The sequence below is a fragment of the Melanotaenia boesemani genome, chromosome 8, assembly GCF_017639745.1.
Source record: "Melanotaenia boesemani isolate fMelBoe1 chromosome 8, fMelBoe1.pri, whole genome shotgun sequence".
Lineage (NCBI taxonomy): Eukaryota > Metazoa > Chordata > Actinopteri > Atheriniformes > Melanotaeniidae > Melanotaenia > Melanotaenia boesemani.
The window spans coordinates 34,256,976-34,277,394 of record NC_055689.1 but is presented as its reverse complement, the minus strand read 5'-3'; the positions used below and the strand labels follow the sequence as shown (position 1 = coordinate 34,277,394).

At 39.3% G+C, this 20,419-nt stretch overlaps 3 protein-coding genes across 21 annotated transcripts in view; 2 read left to right on the top strand and 1 right to left on the bottom strand.

The window, feature by feature from the left end:
* Nucleotides 1-20,419, top strand: part of LOC121645114 (zinc finger protein OZF-like) — a 352,747-nt gene that overhangs the window by 106,256 nt on the left and 226,072 nt on the right. The gene's annotated exons all lie outside the window — the stretch shown is intronic.
* The window catches only part of LOC121645098 (zinc finger protein 420-like), a 1,096,702-nt gene that overhangs the window by 945,651 nt on the left and 130,632 nt on the right, over nucleotides 1-20,419 (bottom strand). The gene's annotated exons all lie outside the window — the stretch shown is intronic.
* LOC121645092 (zinc finger protein OZF-like) overlaps nucleotides 1-20,419 on the top strand; it is a 121,808-nt gene that overhangs the window by 85,638 nt on the left and 15,751 nt on the right. For 7 of the 19 annotated variants that reach the window (XM_041993436.1, XM_041993431.1, XM_041993429.1 and 4 more), the window contains 2 exons: nucleotides 7,306-7,540; nucleotides 17,370-17,530. The exons of 3 other annotated variants lie outside the window; for them this stretch is intronic. In XM_041993436.1, the coding sequence (XP_041849370.1) occupies nucleotides 7,306-7,540; nucleotides 17,370-17,530 (396 nt within the window). Of the gene's footprint in view, nucleotides 1-7,305; nucleotides 7,541-8,523; nucleotides 8,538-14,764; nucleotides 15,159-17,369; nucleotides 17,730-20,419 lie in introns of those variants that run through there. 9 more of the 19 variants (XM_041993439.1, XM_041993438.1, XM_041993433.1 and 6 more) reach the window with 8 other exon arrangements.

The window sequence follows — 20,419 nt, the reverse complement described above, 5'->3', positions numbered from 1 at the left end:
GTTATTTTATCGTTTCGGCCTTATTAGTCTGATAGCTTGAAAATATATTAGCACTGTTGTAAATGTAGCCAAGTCACTGTTTCTACTGTTTGTATCCGGTGCCATTGTGCATCAGATTGATGAGCGTAGCTAGCTGTGTTCTCCGTGCGTCGCGGTTTGGGTCGGTAATGGGGGCTTCAGGAATGGGTTCCGGTGTTCCGGCGTTTGTTTATCCTTCACTACGCTGTAATCAGCGTCTAGTTACCGCTAAGGCCTAACCTGTCAATCACCTCATGACGGGCGATGCGATGGGCGGAGCCAACAGCTGAGCTGCTCCACCAGGGTTCCGCCCACCATAAACGGCACATTTCTGAAGCTGCTAAAAAGAGGGAGGTGAAGAGAAGCCGCTGCACTCAAACTGAGGGTCGATTTGTCCATACCATGGCGGAAATATTTCATTTAGATATTAATGAATGGTCTCAGATTGGGAATAAAGTGTATAATATGGGACCTTTAAGGGTCCCTTAAAATTTCCCTTAACTAGCGAATCGGAAGCTAAGTTCAGCCTCGTACTTATGTTAAAGTTTTTTTTAAAATAACAAATGACATAACAGCATATAGAACATATGTAAGATAAAAGACCGTATCACATTTCGCAGTCCCAAAAAATATCAAGTATAAATCACACCTCTTCAAACTAGAGATTAGTTCATATCAGAAACTTGGCTATGTGAAGAGCAAATTGATATGGTGCAGATTGATGGATATGACAGTTACTTTGTAAATAGAAATAAAACAAGGGGAGGGGGTGTGGCCCTATATATTGATAAGGAATATACATGTCATTTTGTTGGGGAAATGTCATTTGTTGTGGACAACGTTATGGAGTGCATCACCATAGAAATGGTCATGGGAAATTCAAAAAACACGTTAATAAGCTGTATCTACAGAAAACCCGGCTCTTCTATAGATACTTTTACAGAAAAGCTAGTTGATTTATATGGTCATTTTGGTAATATGAAGCCTGCTATTATCTGTGGCGACTTCAATATTGACTTGTTAAATACTCATGAACACAATACAACTACAGATTATATAAATTCTATGTATAGTATTAGCATGTATCCTACAATTACGCGTCCGACTCGAATAACTACTCATAGTGCCACACTTATTGATAATATATTGACAAATGTCATTGATAGGAAAATAGTCAGTGGAGTCATAATAAATGACACCACCGATCACCTTCCAGTTTTTGCAATTATCCAGAGCAGTAGTACCAGTAAGAAAAAGGTTAAAACATTCAAGATTGCTAGAAAAGCCACACAGAGCCTAATTAATAATTTTAAAGAAGATTTAAAGAATCAGGATTGGAAAGATGTTTATGTTGAAAACGTAAATGAAGCTTATGAATCCTTTTTGTCCATTGTCCTAGCACTATATGATAAAAACTGTCCTCTTGTGAAAAAAGCAGTTAAGCAAAGTCATGTTGACAAACCGTGGATAACTATTGGTATTATTAAAGCATGTAGGAAGAAAAAAGTACTGTACCAAGAATTTTTAAAGAAAAGAACTGTTAATGCTGAAAAGAAATATAAGATGTATAAAAATAAACTAACAACAATTATAAGGAATAATAAAAAGGATTATTACAGCAAATTATTAGATGACAATAAAAGTAACATAAAAAAGACATGGAATATACTGAATGATATCATTAAAAAGAGAGCAAGTGGGCCAGATTATCCCAATAGTTTTTTAAATATGAATAACTCTCAGGTCAACAATGTGGAAATGGCCGCTGAAGAGTTTAACAAATTATTTGTAAGTATGGGTCAAAATTTGGCTAAGGATATTGTAAAGACAAAAAACAGAGGAAATGTAGTAAGCCAAATAAATATTACAGAGTCTTTCTTTATCAGAAAAACGGATGAAAAGGAGATTATTGACACTGTACGAAATTTAAGAAATAAGAAATCTACTGACTGTAATGGACTCCATATGTCTCTGATAAAAGATATTATTGAATTTATTGCAAAACCTCTCGCACACATCTGTAATCTGTCATTAACAACAGGCGTCTTTCCCAATGAAATGAAACTAGCTAAAGTAATACCAATTTACAAAGCAGGTGATAAGCATGTTTTTTCAAATTATAGACCCATTTCACTGTTACCACAGTTTTCAAAAATACTGGAGAAAATATTCTTTTTAAGGTTACAAGATTTCATAAAAAAACACAACATACTGTATGACCAGCAATATGGTTTTAGAACAAATAGGACAACTGCTCATGCATTAATAGATTTCACTGAAGAAATAACAACGGCCATAGAAAATAAAGAATATGCTGTAGGGATTTTTTTAGACTTACAGAAAGCATTTGATACTGTGAATCATGAACTGTTAATGGAAAAATTGCATGGATATGGAATTAGAGGGATAGCATATAATTGGATCAATAGCTACTTGAAGGATAGAAAACAATATGTTCAATTACATGAAGCTAAGTCTAGTGTACAAAGTGTAATAAGTGGGGTGCCCCAGGGGTCAGTTTTGGGGCCATTTCTGTTCATTTTGTACATAAATAATATATGTGAATTGACAACAAACATGAAAATCATTTTATTTGCAGATGATGCAAATTTAGTTTGCTGTGGGGAAAATCTGCAGCAACTCCTGGATATCGTCGAAAAAGAACTCACTAAGTTGAAGAAATGGTTTGATGAAAATAAACTAACCTTGAATGTAAGTAAAACTAAATTTATGATCTTTGGGAATCGCCGAATAGACACAAACAAACAACTATTGATAGAAAATACTAAAATAGAAAGAGTAACTGAGATAAAATTTCTTGGGGTAATAATAGATGATAAAATAAACTGGAAATCGCATATAAATTATATAAAATCCAAAATTTCCAAATCAATTGCAGTTTTATACAGGGTCAAGCACCTCCTAAATCAAGCATCACTTTTCACTTTGTATTGTTCCTTCATACTACCATATATGACCTATTGTGTGGAAGTTTGGGGAAACACTTATAAAACAAACACTGATCCAATATACATTCTACAGAAAAAAGCAATAAGGATCGTTTGCAATGCAGAGTTTAGACAACCAACCAATCAACTCTTTGTTAAACTGAACGCACTTAAGTTTAAAGACCTTGTTGACTTTAAAACAGCACAACTAATGTATGGTGTAATTCATCGGAAGGTTCCTGACGGTATCCAGGGGTTGTTTCAGATTAGGGAAAGTAGATACGGTCTGCGAGGAATGTGTATTTTTAAAAAACAACCAGTAAGAACAAACATAAAACTACATAGCCCTGCAATCCGGGGAGTCAATTTGTGGAATAAATTGAACAATAAAATGAAACTATGTGAAACAATAAATATATTTAAGAAACTATTCAAAACCGATAAATTTTGTATATATAGGACGGAAATATAATGATTTAATTGTATCTTTGTTACTACCTTGTTTCTGTGGAAAATGCTGTGCTTGTTATAAATTGACAGCCGATAGTATATTTGTTTTATTATTATGATGTTTATTTTTGTTTTTGGGAGCAGGCCCTGAAAAGTTTTTTTTACTTCTGCCTGCTCCTTTTTTTTTTTTTTTTTTTCGGACCACAAAGGTAATCAGGCAAGCAATTCAAATTGTAGAAAGAGGGGAAAAGGGACAAAGATGGGGACTGGAAGATTTTGCTTGCTTGTTTTCTTGTTCTTCTTGATTTGTCATGTATTTTATTTTATCTTTTAGAAGAGAATCTTTTTTTATAACTTTGTTCGAAAAAATAAATGAATAAATGAATGAAAAAAAAAAACATTTTACTAACATATAGAGTAAATAAAGCAAATGAATGCATCTCCAAATGAAAGTTTTCTTGCAGAGAACAGCTCAAACGTGGAGGTTTGAAATAGCAGCAGTAGTAGCAAAACTTCGTTTCTGAAAACCTAATGATGAATATTGTAAATGTAAAGCTTAAAAAACTGTCAGAATCTCCATAAATATAGAACATAAAGTGTTTTTTGTGGATTCGTTCCCATTGTTTCAAAGCGCCTACATGCCCCAAATCAGCTTCTCTGAGATATTGCCTAATTTCTATTTTTAAAATGGCATTAGTAGTAACTTTGTTTCTTTGAAAGAACTTTACATCCATATGTAAGATGTTTCTGCCTCTATTTCTACTTTCTGCTACTACATATTGTATTATGTACTGTATACAAGGGCTGCATTTAGTAGTAGCAGAATGTTTTTGGCAGTAACCAGATTTTTGACCAGGCTACTGTGCACTAATACATATTCTGTATGTATGTGTGTGTGTATATATATATATATATATATATATATGTGTATATTAGGGCCCGATCGATATGGATATTTTTGAAGCCGATTCCGATATTTGGCAGAAAAAAATTTCGATGACCGATTAATTAAAAAAAATATATAATTAATAAATCAACTTCATTTTTGATTCCTTGACACTTACACCAACAAAAATATGAATTACAGGCACAACATTTTACTGTTTCATAATATTTTATCCTTTAATATATGTTTAACTTTACAAAAGAAGAATTTTCAAAAACAAGCATAAAATAACCTGGAAATGATATAACCTTAAAAAAAGGTCAAACTGTAAGTTAATTGTATAAATGAATAATGAATTAATTAAATATGTCTTGTTTTGTACTTCTTGCTGATGCAAATTAGAAGTAGGATAAAGCACAGGTAGAACAACCTGTTTATAAAGTTGTAAACAGGTAAATGCGATCAATTGTACTGATTAATTTTATCTTTAGATTTAGGCCCTCCTCGCTGAGTTTGCGTGTCCTGACGATCCTAGTAGCTATGTTGTCGGGAGCTTTATGCCCCGGGTAGGGTCACCCATGGCAAACAGGTGTCTAGGGGAGGGACCAGACAACGCGCGGCTCAAAACACCCCTATGATGATGACAAATCATGGATCCAGGTTTCCCTTACCCGGACGTGGGTCACCGGGGCCCCCCTCTGGAGCCAGGCCTGGAGGTGGGACACGGAGTGCTTGGTAGCCGGGCCTTTGCCCATGGGGCCCAGTGAGAAAGAGTGACATGGGGCCCCCCTCCCGTGGGCTAACCACCTACAGGAGGGGCCATAGGGGTCGGTGCAGTGTGAGCTGGGCGGCGGTCAAAGTGGAATGCTTTTTTAGCTCGGTGTCTCACATTGTAGATGAAAGTGGAATAGGTTAACAGCTGATAAAGCAGAAAAGCTACTTTTCATTAAAAGAAACAGCTGAGTCCTGACAGGCAAAAGTTACAGAAAATGTCATTTCAGACATGCGCTGCCTCAGTTTTATGTTGGTTTTGTTATATTTAAGTTTTATTTAAGAGCTACAGCATATTGTAGTGAAAGATGTGTCAAGGCTGTTTTAAAAAAGAAAAAATGCTGTAAATTTAAAAGTGTGACAGTTTCTCACACTAAAAGTGTCGATCTTTGTTATAAAAAATGCACATGTGTAGTTTTATCTGGGTAAAATGTGCCTAAAGAAAATAAAACTTGTTTATTGTAAGAATTGTAATGAAATTTATTAGTACTCGTTATGGATGGATCGATATGAAAATTTTGGCTGATACTGATATGTGACATTAATACTGTTGTTATGGCTGACAACCGATATTTACCAATGTCGATATATATATACATGTATATATATATATATATATACTGTATATATATATATAAATTTGTTTGTAAAGGTTTAAGATTATTAAATTCTGTACAAAGAAAAAATGATGCATACATTAGGAACATTGTCTGTGAGCTTCTGGATGGTAGTTTTTCAGATGGCATATAAATTTTGTGGTGTTGAATGATTTGACACGGCATCCTCCTTGCTTCACTTCGACTTTACAAATACTGCATACTGCTTTTCGAGTATCTTCTTTTTACACCGTGAAAATTTACCACACAGCTGACATTGCTTCTAGCTCCAGTTACATCCCACAATGTAGTGCTGCATCGCTGTCACATGTCCAAATATGGCTGCATGGACAAACCCCAGTCGTCCTCCCGACACACGTATGCAAACAGTAATTATACAAAAATAAATATCAGCTGGTAATAAGTCGCTAATTAGCATAATCAGCCTAGTACATGTAGTTGTAATGGATGCTGCCATAAAGAGGGATGTCGTGGGAAAGACAAAAATTGATCAAAAGACAACCTAAAAATGTTTAGAACAGTATAAATAAATAAAATAATTCTGTCAATATTTTCTTTATTTTAGTTCAGTTTTTTAAGTGTATTTTGTTTTTTTAATTAGGAGTCTGGAACATGTCACAATTATTTAACTTTTTAAATATTTTTGTCCACACTCTTCATTAACAGACATTACTGTGACGGTAAACCAGCGCAGGATCCTCCAGCAGCAGCTTTGTTAGTTTCATTTTCAGCGTGGTCGTGAAACAGAGGTAAACGTCGTCTGCTCTGAGTACAGCTGCTGATGCTGTGTGAGGACCAGGCCTCGTCTGAGTGCTTTTGGACGGGGGAGGGATCTGCGTAGCACCCGCTCCTCATTGGGAAGAATTAACTACCTTCATTCACCTCAGTCTCCAAAAGTCTCCAATAATACCAGAAAAAGTCGCTAGATTTGTCGCTAGTCGCCTTTTTGAAAAAAAGATGCCAGAGGGGTCTGAAAACTCGCTAAGTTGTCAACAATGAGGAGTAATTAATTCCCCCACATATAAGCCAATCACAGTGGTCGTTCGTCCCCACTCACACACACACACACATTGGCCGTCTTCTTCTTCGTTGGTGTTTGTCTCCTTTTCTCTTATGGAAGCTAGTTTGAGTCGGCAAACCAGCAGCTAATTTGCGCATTACTGTGAACTACTGGGCTGAAGAGGGGAGCAGAAGTTTGTTAGCATCTAAATAAATTTATAACTACTGCAGGGGAACAAAATGGTAAACGTGTTGTTCACCAATGCGCGAGTAGATGAAAAATTCACTCGCACTGTCTCTTATTTTAGTCACAAAATGCGACCATTTGGTCGCAGTCTGGAGCCCTGATCAGTGTTTCACTAATAATAAGTGTGAAACCCTCTGCTCTAGAGAATTATTATAGAAGGTTCGTTCTTGAGGAGACGAGAAGTTCAGACCAATTTCACACTTTGAATTCTGCTTGAATATGTGAACTTTGTTTTTACGTAACTACATTAATAACCTTGTTCTGTTATTTGTCCCTGCAGATGTCCAGCACCAACATGACTGTGAAGAGGAGCAAGTTCTTGCTGACCAGCTGCTCTTTAAACACGACATGAGCTCCTGTCTGGACCAGGAGGAACCAGAACCTCCACAGATCCAAGAGGACCAGGAGGAGGTCCACATCAGTCAGGAGGGAGAGCAGCTTGTTCTGAAGGATGAGACTGACATGGTGGTTCAATGCAAGTCTGAGTCTGAAGAACTGTTCACAGAGTTTCAAAACACCAGCATCCAGTACGAGGAGGAACCCGATCATCAGCCCAGATTGTTGAATATCATCATGAAACCTCAAATAAAGTTACACAGAATAGGTACGTAAACCCTCAGTGGTCTTAATGAACTAACAATACAAAGAGACCAGTGTAAATGTTTATTTTTAGCAGAATAGGTGGAAATTGTGGAGAATCTTTTATTAAAAATAAATGACTTTGAAATACTTTTGTTAGCAAGAGCGAACATTTCTGACAAATGTTCCAAATGGGATTTGGTTTGTGATCTAATCTTCAAAATTCCAGCTTCTTTTCAGTGTTGATGCAGGATTATATATTTTTCAATGAGATGTAGGATTAACATGAGATGAAATCAAACTATCTGTACCCAACGCTTCCCGCCAGGCCCTTCCCTTACCCCAGCACTGCTGGAGATGGAGCCTCTTTGAAGCTGCTCAGCTTAGAGGGTCTACCACCCCCCCAACATTTCTCTGTCCTGGAGAAAGAGGCAAATAAAACTGTCGCAAGGCTGCTGGTCCTGACTCTGGTCCTGTTTACGCCAATATTTTAAATGCATTTACACAACAGTGGAATGAGAAAACGCAAAGAGGACCAGAAACGATGCAGTGCGCAGGCATGCCCGTCCTGTAGTAGGCCGTGAAACCCAGGCGTGCACTGCATCCTCATAAGACTGCAAAACACAACAGAAGAAACATTACGTGCCATCCGCTAGTTATTTGACACGTTACCTTTGCGTCTTCGGCATAAATACTCCACCAGAAACAGGTTCTGCTTCAACAGACCAATAAAATTATGAAGATGTAGCAGCACAAACACAGTACGTCCGCCATTGTTGTTGTTTTGTTTTTCACCGGTTAGATGAAAGAATATTTGTGTCTGTTCGTCCTGCATTTTGACAGGATGTACCTGCACCCTGATGGAAGCAGCATGAGCCAAGGTGTGGCTTTTAGGCCGTAAGGATCGGGCCTTCCTTAGGACTCCAGTATGATACAGGGCTGAGAGGTCATTCAGGAAGATCCCTGCAATTTTCCCACACAGTCTTACAATCCCTGCAATCTAATAAGGTTACACAGAATAGGTACATAAACCTTCAGTGGTCTTAATGAACTAACAATACAAAGAGACCAGTGTAAATGTTTATTTTTAGTAGGATAGGTGGAAATTATGGAGAATCTTTTATTAGAAATAAATTACTTTGAAGTACTATTGTTAGCAAGAGCGAGCATTTCTGACATGTACCTGCGTCCTGATAAGCCAAGGTGTGGCTTTTAGGCCGTAAGGATCGGGCCTTGCTAAGGAATCCAGTATGATACAGGGCTGAGAGGTCATTCAGGAAGATCCCTGCAGTTTTCCCACACAACCCATGGACGTCGTCCTCGTGGAGAATGAGGGTTTTAACACCAATTTTTTTTCCCGATAAGAGGGTTCCACACCCGCACTTTTCCCATATTCTTTTTTAGACTTATCCTGCGTTTTGCACCAACGGGTCTGTTCTAGTGGATCTCTGGTCATTTTTGTTTATGCAGCAGCTGCTTCCTCCTCCTCTCATATTGTTCGATAAATTATGATACCAGTTGTCAGATCAGCTGATCGGCTTTTCTTTGTTGTTGCGTTTGTTTATGGTTCAACTGAGGAGGAGGAAACGAGCGGGTCATGGTTCACACCAGCACTTATTTACCTTAAAGTATTGTTATTGGCAGGACCTTCTCTAACACAGTGGCTGGCAGGTGGTAGACAGGGTTTATACTTCAGCTATGCAGGGGCGGGTCTAGAAAAGTTCTGATGGGGGGCCAGACTGGGGCACTGACCAGGAAAAGGGGGGCACAAATGACACCCTTTTTTTTAGGTCTTAATTTGATGAAATATTGAACTGATTATTACAACTAAAGTGCTCATATAATGTAAAAAAGTTAAGAAAAGCTTGTAAACAAGCAGCTAATCTATTTTCTCAAAAGGTGTTTACTTTGGGTGATGCTGCTAGGGATGCAGCGATATGAAAATTTTGGCCGATTCCGATATTAATATTATTGTTATGGCCGATAACCGATATTTACCGATGTCGATATATATATTTAGTTTTAAAAGGTTTAAGATTATCAAATTCTGTACAAAGTGAAAATAAGGCAAACATTAGGGGCGTTAGCTTCCCACCATTGTTTGTGAAGTTCTGGATGGCAGTTTTTCAGATGACATATCAAATTTGTGGTGCTGAACGAGTTCACACGGCATCCTCCTCGCATTACTTCGACTTTGCAGATATTGCATACTCCTTTTCGAGTACCTTCCTTCTACACCGTGAAAAATTACCTCACAGTTGAAATTGGCATCCCTTACTGCTGGTGTCCACCAACGAGTTCGGGGATTACCACCACGATCGGCACCGATGACCTTATGGCCACAGCTCCGGTTGGCTGCCTCAACAATAGAGGCACGGAACACCGCTCATTCGGACTCAACTTCCCCTGCCTCATCCGGGACATGGTTTTAGCTCTGTGGGAGATGGGAGTTGAAACTCTTTCTGACAGGGGACTCCGCCAGACGTTCCCAGCAGACCCTCACAACACGCTTAGGTCTGCCAGGCCTGACCGGCATCCTCCCCCCACCATCACCTCACCACCAGGTGGTGATCGGGTTGACAGCTCTGCTCCTCTCTTCACTCGAGTTTCCAAGACATGTGACCCCAAGTTCGATGATATGATTACAAAGTCGATCATCAAACTTCGGCCTACTAGTGTCCTGCTGCCAAGTGCACTTGGACACTTTTATGCCTGAACATGGTGTTTGTTATGGACAATCTATGATAAGCACAGAGGTCAAACAACAAAACACCACTTGGATTCAGACGGGGGGCGGGGGCTGTTCCTCCCAAACACGCCCCTCCAGGTCTCACTGTCATTGCCCATGTCGACAGTGATGTCCCCCAGCAGAACGAGGGAGTCCCCGGAAGGAGTGCTCTCCAACACCTCTTCCAAGGACTCCCAAAAGGGGGGTTACTCTGAAAAGCGGAGGGAGGCTGCCCTCTCGTCCACCGGGGTAAACCCCAACATACAGGCGCCAAGATGGGGGGCAATGACCATGCCCACACCTGCTTGCCACCTTTCACCAGGAGCAACTCCAGAATGGAAGAGAGTCCATCCCTTCTCGAGGACAGCGGTTCCCGAGCCCAAGACGTGCATCGAAGTGAGTCCAACCATATCTAGCCGGAACCGCTCAACCTTGCGCACAAGTTCATGCCAGCACTGCTTCAGGACAAACTCTCACAGCTCAGCATGCCTGCCTCCAACTGCAGCTGGATCACAGCTGTAATCTCCTTTACCACTGTTCTGTTCATAAGTAGACAGATTTCAAATTGCATGGTATTTATTTTGTCCCTTTGTCCTTTTAGACGTCCCACACCTTCATCTCTGTAAGGAGGAGGAAGAGGATCTCACCAACCAGCAGCTCTGTGACCAGGAGAGGAACTGTGGTATGGACCAGGATGAACCAGAGCCTCCACAGATGAAAGTGGAACAGGAGCAGCAATCCACCAATCAGGAGGGAGATCAGCTTGTTCTGAAGCAGGAGACTGAAACTTTTATAGCGACTCCTAATGATGAGGACGGTGATCACATGGAACCAGAACCAAACAGTAACCAGCTCTTCTTTAACAACTCTCTTCTGGCAGAGCGTCATGTTCAGGAAGCAAACAGGGATGTTTTCTCAGGGTCTGCTACAAATACAGAGCAGGAGATGGACAGCACAAACAGAAGTCACACTAACAACAAAGGAAAGTCTTCCAGTTTAGGAAATTACGGTAAAAAGTACAAAGATAAAAAGTCTCTGAAAAGTGACATTTGTGGAAAATCCTTAAAGAAAAAGTCACCGGTGAGGAAACATCACTCTGGGAGCACTGGTGAAAAACCCTTTTCTTGTAATGAGTGTGGAAAATGTTTTAGGTACAGATCAACTTTCAATGTTCACATGAGAACCCACACAGGTGAGAAGCCATACGATTGTAATATATGTGGGAAATGTTTCAGGCAGAGAGCAAAATTAACTATTCACACGAGAACTCACACAGGTGAGAAGCCATTTTCTTGTATAACATGTGGGAAATGTTTCAGTAAAAGTTATAGTTTGACTGTTCACATGAGAACTCACACGGGTGAGAAGCCATTTTCTTGTAAAACATGTGGGAAATGTTTCAGTAAAAGTTATACTTTGACTGTTCACATGAGAACTCACACGGGTGAGAAGGCGTACGCTTGTAATGTATGTGGAAAATGTTATATACAGAGAGCTAAATTTACCGCTCACATGAGAACCCACACAGGTGAGAAGCTTTAATCCTGCATGTGGTAAAGTTACATAAACATGAAGGGATCAGGGACCATGTGGGAAGGCATAGATGTCCCCATGTTCTTCACTGTGCTGCCTCTAGCACTTCAGCTTTGCTTTGTAGAAAATGGAGCGTAAAGATGTTACGTTTATGTTGGAGTTTAACCAAACAATGTTCAGTACAACTGTTTCAGATTTTCTCTTGTTTCATAGCTGTTTATGTGGGTTGTTTGCTGTTTTTTGTTCTGCCTTTTGTCAGGTTGTCTTTGTAAATAAGAATTCAGTTAAACATATCTAGTTTAATGAAGATTTATACTGATCTTTTCTGGGGCTTCATTCTGATTCTTAGAAAAATGGGAGTCATCGGCTGAAGTTAGCCCCTCCTTGCTCTAGCTAACTTTCCAATGTGTAATATCAGTTCTGAGGATTATGGGATTTCTGCGTCATGTTTAAGGAGGGCTGCATGTGCTGCAGGGCTGAGAGCAACACATTCATTTCATGAAGATGGAAAGAGTATATTGTTTAAATGTTTATTACCTACAGCTGTGCAACTTTACGGACCATGTAAAGTTGCACATCTCCCACATGTGAACTCACACTGGGTGTATTCTTGTAAAATAAGTGGGAAATGTTTCACCAGGAAGCAAGGCAGGAGTGACAGCTTGGTCAGCGGGGGGTTGGTGTTGTCACGAATCCTGAGACAAGCGTACGATCTGGTCAGGATGCACCAGACACCTCCCAGGGATGGTTTTTTAAAATGTCCAACAGGGAACACTTTAGGGCAGACTCGGGACAGGGATCTCTGCTCAGACTGTTGCTTTGTGACCTGGTTCAGGATGATTAGAAAATGGACGCTACCATCATTGACGGGTCGGAGAAGTTGCCCACTGACACTCTGTTTGGACTTTTGGATTATTGTTTTCTCAAAGTTTGATCAACCTCAATAAAACGCTGGTTAAACCAGGAGCAGTAGTGTGTAACTCTGTGGGGTAAGCTGTGATGGATAACTTAACCTTTAGGTGATCTACTGAAGTTTTCTAGGCCTTTATATCCTGTCCAGGAACTTTACAATCCAGCCACAAAATGATGTTTCTGATGCACGGTGGCGCCAAAATGCAGCTGAGTTGGTTTAGTGAGGACAGCAGGTAAATAGTAGCAGGAATAACTGGAAATGAAGAAAAATGGAAATATGTGAATAGATTTTGTCGTCTGTTTGTTTCAGTGCCAATATTTTTTTCTCCTGAAAACCAAGACTTGAGAGAATGATGTGCATATGAGAAAAGGTTTGGTCACTGTTGATCTGTGTGTTATTTCTACAAAGTTCTGTTTGTAATAAATTCTGCTTTCTTCTTCTGGTCGGCCTTTATGCTGCTACATCTATTCATACATTCATTTTACATCATTTTATCCTCATAATCTGACAGCTGAGGTTGGAAACATGCCTGGATGTTGGCTTGGATTAAAGGGGTTGAGCGTCTATGTGCCTTTGTACATTAAAATTCCAGGCAAACCAAAAATGGTAAAACAAAAAAAGAGAAAAAAGGAAATTGCTTGGAGTTTGAAGGCTTCGTTCAGACCAGCCTCTCAAAGAGGTCATCATATGTATAGAGAGTAATTTAGACCACATTGTGAACACATTACAGCCACTATTGTTCATAGAGTAGGAAATAAAAGTGGCCGAAGTAGTGGCCCAAATTAAACAGCCATGTTGACAAATGGAAGCAGTGTCTTAACTTTACCAGCAGAGGGCAGTAGAGCAGAGAAGTTACCTGATAACAGACTAACTTCAGGACTTAAACATCCTTTACAGCTTTAATTTGTGTCTTTTTACTCTAAAACCTGCACTGCCTGGTTAAGTTGATTGAGCCCTTTATTAATCAATATTATCAATATTAAAAACAGAAATTAGAATTCTTACATTAAAGCCAGTCAAGTCCTGTATGTAGATTAAATGTGATCAGAGGTCTTCTCAAATAAAGCTGAAAAGTACTGAAGAAATAATGACCATAAACAAGATGGAGATGCAAATCTCAAACATATTTATTAATTTTTGTGTGACAGAAGTGCTGCATGAGTGTGTGATTGGGTGACTGTGTCAAGTAATGTAATAAATGTACATGTATAGTCCATTTACCAATAATGTACTTAAATGTGTGATTTTAGATTTTATGTTCAGACTCAGTGTGGACTTCCATGTGTAGTTTGTAGGTATAGTTTGTATTTAACATAGTTTATCTGTATGAATAATTAATTCACTGAATAGTTTATTCAGAACATATTAAAAAGAAAGAAAAACAATAGCAAATTGTGTCTCAGACGTAATAAAAAATCAACATTTTAAAAATACAGTAAGAAGAAATTTAAAAGCAGTTTATTTAATGCCAACTCTTTCAAATTGAATAGAAAAATGTAAATTGACTTGCCCTGTTCTGTTATATATTCATATCTACATAGACACAGAGAATGATTTAATATTTTCATTTATTTATTTTTAGTATTTCTTTTTACTTTGTTCTGTTCTGCCTGTGGTCACTTATTTATATGCAATTATACATCTTCCCTCTGGGTCGCATGTCCTGCACCACTGGCAGCCATGATGGATTCTGTCAAGTCTGACTAAACGATGACAGATGACCTCAACCTGATCAAGTGACCCACATGCTAATGCCAGGCAACACTATTGATAAAAGATAACTTGATAAATGAAAGCCTTTGGGCCGGTTCAAAAAAATTGAATGCAGATAAAAGCTATCCAGATTTGGGAATCCAATTTTTCAGGACCACAGATTACATAATCCAGCTTACTTTATTTTTTTTTGTAATTTCCTTACTTTATATTCTGTTCTGCCTGTGGTCACTTATTTATATGCAAATAGAAATCTAAGACTTTCATCCAAGTAGAAATCCTTTCAAAGTCTTAAGTACTTTGAAAGGTTGATTCATACTTTTATTACACACTAACGGGATTATTGTTGTTCTTTATATGCTGGTGTCACAGGAAACAGGCCTGTCTGTCCTTTTCCCACACTCCTTAGCAGTTGGTGGCGGTAACGTACATATACGTTGTAAGCCAACCGCCAATAAACTGCAGAAGAAGAAGAACAGGAAACAATCGCAGCCAATCGGGTAGCTGCTTTCCGAGCTACACTGTTAGCGGGAGGACGGTTGTGTTGTCGTCTCTCAGCGGAATGTTTCACTGTTTCAGCAACGATGTCTTCAGTTCAGCATCTGAGAGAGTTTATCAGCGAGCGACTAACTGCTGCTGCTGAAGAAATATTCACAGAGTTTGAAAAAACCATCGTCCAGTATGAAGAAGAGATCGATCGTCAGCGCAGACTGCTGGATATCACCTGGAAACCTCAGAGAAACCTCCACACAGCAGGTAAAAATCAAACTTATGTTAAAGTTTTTTCCTCATAGCTGCAGTTTTATTAACCCAGAGAAAAGAAATGAGGCAGTTACTGAGACATAAACTTAACAGAATGACAGGGTGAACACAAACCTACATCACAACCCGGAAGTAACCGAACCACAAACTATTCATCGGTAAAAAACGGACCCGCAATCCGACTAGCGTTTATGTTAAAGTATGCAACAGATCGTGTTTACCACTGATTTTTCATATAACACGATTAAGCATGTCATTCAGTTATATTGATAGCCTCAGTGTCAAGGCTCGGAAAGATACGAGGTGAAGCTAACGGCAGTAGGATTAAATGAAAGCCTTCATCGGGTCCCCGCCGATACATGGGTAGATGTGTGGAGCATTTTCCTCTCTTTCACCAAGAGCGTAATTGTTTGCTTTGAGAGCAAGATTTCTGGTTTTCACGCTCAAATATAATCTTGCTCTTTCTCTTAAAACTCTGGTTTCACACTCAGAAAGCCCCCTCTTGCTTTCAAATATTTTGTTCTTCCTTTCAAAACCTTTCAAGTCAGCTGAGTAAAGAGGAAGAGGGAACGTGTCCGGAGGTTTTGGGATATTATTGAACAGTGAAAAGAGAGATTTGGAATTTCCTTCATTAGAACACATTAAGCCTGTATAGTATGTGGATTTTGCTGAAGCAATACAGGACTTATATAGAAGAATGTGGCTATTGTACATGCCCTAATGAATGGTGAGTCCAGTTTTCTACCTTCTCTAAATTAATCAGTGATTGGACTCTATAACTAACTAGTCAACTGTTGCAAGGCAGATTTTTTTCTTCATCTTCTGTTGTCAGCCTTGGCTGTCTGCTTCTGCTCCATCTGAGGTGCTGGTTTCCTGTTTCTGCAAAAAAACAGTTCGTACGGCCAAAAGCATCCACATGTTGCAGACCAGACATTTCCTCTAAAACCAGTTTGAATCTTTAAATGTCAGCTTCTCCTTTTCTTCACTTAGAAGCAGAAAACAACATGTTAACCCACGCTTGCATAATGTTCTTATTAAGTGTGTTATTTTTCCCCAACTTGCAAAGCTGCAATTAAATATTTTAATTAAGGTCATGCACAAGTTATACATTCAAAGACAAATTTTAAATAACATCTAACACATGTCAGATTTGTTGTAATGTCTTTTCCTCCAATCATTGCATGTTATATTTCTGGTAAAATAAAAATTTGTATTTTCTACATTGGTTGTGTTAATAACAGGACAAAATTAATTTGTGATTCCAGATTTAGATCTTATTCTGACATTGTTATTTTGGTGCATATTCATAAGTAAAATGTGTCTTTCAGGCAGTCAAAAAAGATCCAAAGATGCTTCAATGTGTTTACTTTAATAATCAGAACTTTAAAAGTCAACATACATAAAGCAGTTATGGAAAATAATAGATGTTGACAATGAGGGAATATAGATGGCACATAGTACAAAGAACACTGTAGTTTATGGCCAAAATACATCTATGATGTGTTCAGAAAATATAAATCTAGTCGAGCTGTTGGATCCAAAAGAGTCTGGTAAACTATTCCTGACCAGATCCTAGACTATTATATGATATTTTTGGCATCAATACATAAAAAACATCAAGATGTAAAAAGTAGAATAATAATAAATGTTTTACTCACCAGTCACAAAATGGTCCGAACAAATTGTCAAACTTTTTGAGGGACTCGACGGGGACCCACCAGCATTACATGATAGCCGCTAACCATTTGTTGCGTCTGCGCTACACTATAACTAGTGATGGTTTAATGAAGCCTTGTGAATGTGTTGAGTCTTTCTGGCCAATTGCATCACCAAAAATGCCATTGCTCAAGGCCCCATTTAACAGCTCATTTGGTAGTACTGACATCTGCTGGTCATTTCAGGTCCAGCAGTCCTGTAAACTACATATTGGTGGAAATGTAAACACAATGATGCAACTGTATTATGTACTCACACACGTACCATCCATTCATTTTGAGCCTTGAGTGCTTTTAAAGCTGCTATTTATATTGTGGTCTTTATCTACACCTCTAAAAATAAAAGAAAGAAATGTTACTTCATGTGCACATTTACGGAGCTGCTTTTAAATCTCATTGTACTCAGTATAATGACAACAAAGTTTTTCTATTCTGTTCTATTCTATTCTATTCATTAATAACCCTGTTCTGTTGCTATTTGTCCCTGCAGACGTCCAGCAGCAACATGACTGTCAAGGGGAGGTAGTTCTTGCTGACCAGCAGCTCTTTAAACAGGACATGAGCTCCAGTCTGGACCAGGAGGAACCAGAACCTCCACAGATCAAAGAGGACCAGGAGGAACCAGAACCTCCACAGATCAAAGAGGACCAGGAGGAGGTCCACATCAGTCAGGAGGGAGAGCAGCTTGTTCTGAAGGATGAGACTGACATGGTGGTTCAATGCAAGTCTGAGTCTGAAGAACTGTTCACAGAGTTTCAAAACACCAGCATCCAGTACGAGGAGGAAACCGATCATCAGCCCAGATTGTTGAATATCATCATGATGCCTCAAATAAAGTTACACAGAACAGGTACGTAAACCCTCAGTGGTCTTAATGAACTAACAATACAAAGAGACCAGTGTAAATGTTTATTTTTAGCAGAATAGATGGAAATTATGGAGAATCTTTTGTTATCACATGGAACGAGAACCAAACAGTAACCAGCTCTTCTCTAACAACTCTCTTCTGGCAGAGCGTCATGTTCAGGACTTAAAGGAAAAGTCACCAGTGAGGAAACATCACGCTGGCAGCACTGGTGAAAAACCCTTTTCTTGTAATGAGTGTGGAAAATGTTTTAGGTACAGATCAGCTTTTAATGGTCACATGAGAACCCACACAGGTGAGAAGCCGTACGCTTGTAATGTATGTGGGAAATGTTTCAAGGAAAATAGTAAGTTGACTATTCACATGAGAACCCACACAGGTGAGAAGCCATATTCCTGTGAAATATGTAGGAAAGCTTTCAAAGAAAATAGTGCTTTGACTGTTCACATGAGAACCCACACAGGTGAGAAGCCGTACGCTTGTAATGTATGTGGAAAATGTTATATACAGAGAGCTAAATTTACCGCTCACATGAGAACCCACACAGGTGAGAAGCTTTAATCCTGCATGTGGTAAAGTTACATAAACAAGAAGGGATCAGGGACCATGTGGGAAGGCATAGATGTCCCCATGTTCTTCACTGTGCTGCCTCTAGCACTTCAGCTTTGCTTTGTAGAAAATGGAGCGTAAAGATGTTACGTTTATGTTGGAGTTTAACCAAACAATGTTCAGTACAACTGTTTCATGTTTTTGTGTTTCATAGCTGTTTATGTGGGTTGTTTGCTGTTTTTTGTTCTGCCTTTTGTCAGGTTGTCTTTGTAAATAAGAATTTGTGCCAACTTAAACGTATGTAGTTTAATAAAAGTTTATTTTTATCTTTTCTGGGGCTTCATTCTGTTTCTTAGACAACTGGGTGTCATCGGCTGAAGTTAGCCCCTCCTTGCTCTAGCTAACTTTCACACAGCCAATGTGTAATATCACTTCTGAGGATTATGGGATTTCTGCATTATGCTTAAAGGCCAAATAATTAAGATTTTTTCTCTAAAAAATTATTTAAAATGTTCTCATTTGTTGCAAGGGATAAAATAAGAGTTACGTGATGGAATAACTTTGGTGCACTGTGTAGCTCGTTACTACTTCCTGGTTCCTTAACCAGTCATGTGCAACTCCCCAAGGTTGGCAAACAACAGAGCAGTGTTTGGTATTTTACGTCGGCAAAAGAGCCGAATGATGTTTTGGCCAAGTGAATAGTGTGTTTGTCCTTATAAACTTATCAAATTACTATTAAATTAATTTAATAAGTGAGACTTCGGGAAAAGAGCCGCTGAGTGGCATTTGATGATTAATATAAGTTCTGTTTGCAAAAGTGGTAATTTTTCTGTTTATCTGAGAACCCACACAGGTGAGAAGCCATTTTCTTGCAAAGCATGTAGGAAAAGTTTCACTTATAGTTAGAGTTTGACAATCCACATGTGAACTCACACTGGGGAGAGGCCATATTCTTGTAAATTAAGTGGGAAATGTTTCACCAGGCCTGGATGCCTCCCTAATGAGGTGTTCCAGGCACATCCTACCGGAAAGAGGCCCCTGGGAAAACCCAGGACACGCTAGACGGACTACATCTCTCGGCTGGCCTGGGAACAGAATCTCTCTCGGATATTTGTCGTTTAATCCGAAGTTGGTTCCCTTCAGTTCGCGGCCCTGGTTTTTCACCTGCTCCTTCTGTTTGAAGCTGACGAACTTCGCTACAATAGGTCTTGGTCTGCTGGACCCGGGTTTCCTCCCGCCGAGCCGATGGACTCTGTGAAAGGAGATGTTTTTCACCGTTTCCTCCGGGAGCTTCAGGTGGGTTTTGATGAAGTTTTTCACCGTGGTCTAGGGGTCCTCCTCCGTCTGCTCTGGAATCCCTGCAAACACCAGGTTCTCTCTCATGCTCCGCGCCTGCAGATCGATCACCGTTTCCTTAATCTTCTTATTTTCCTCCGAGAGACGGGTCAAGCCCTCGGTGAGGGATTTTACCGACTCTCTGAGACCGGCATTTTCTACAGCCAGAGTTTCCACCTGCTTCTGGGTGAATTCTAGTGATTCACGTAGCGCCTGGAACTCCTTGTGGAGAATTTCTACCAGACTCAAATGTGCATCAAAACTACCGAGTTTCTTATCTATAGAGATCAGAACATCCGTTAAGTCGTTCCCTGGTGGTGAAATAGCTCCAGGTGAATCCTCATTTCGCTGTCTCTTGGATTTAGATGAGGTGGAGGGGGTGGACGTGTTGTTTGGTTTCCCCATGACTGTCAGGCTGGCCAAATCCTCCTCGCTGTGCTCCAGAGTTTACCTTTTAAAGACACTATTTTCCCACTTTAAAGAATATTTTGATTAGGCTGGCACAAAATACAATTGAATGAAAGGATAAATGTTTGGGCGCGTCTAGTTTGAATCTGCTGTCTCGCTGGAAATACATCACCTACAGCATTAGCGTCACTTACCTGCAGCGTCCTTGGTCGCACTGAAATATACCGAGAGAAACCAAGCAGAAGCAGATGTTGCTATATTTTATGTAATGGTTAGTATTTGGGCTCTCTCCTTCTCTTTCTCCTTCTCTTTCTTACTTTCTTTTCCCTTCTCTTCCTTACTTTCTTTCTCTTTCAATTATTTACAGGGACCAGTCATATGGA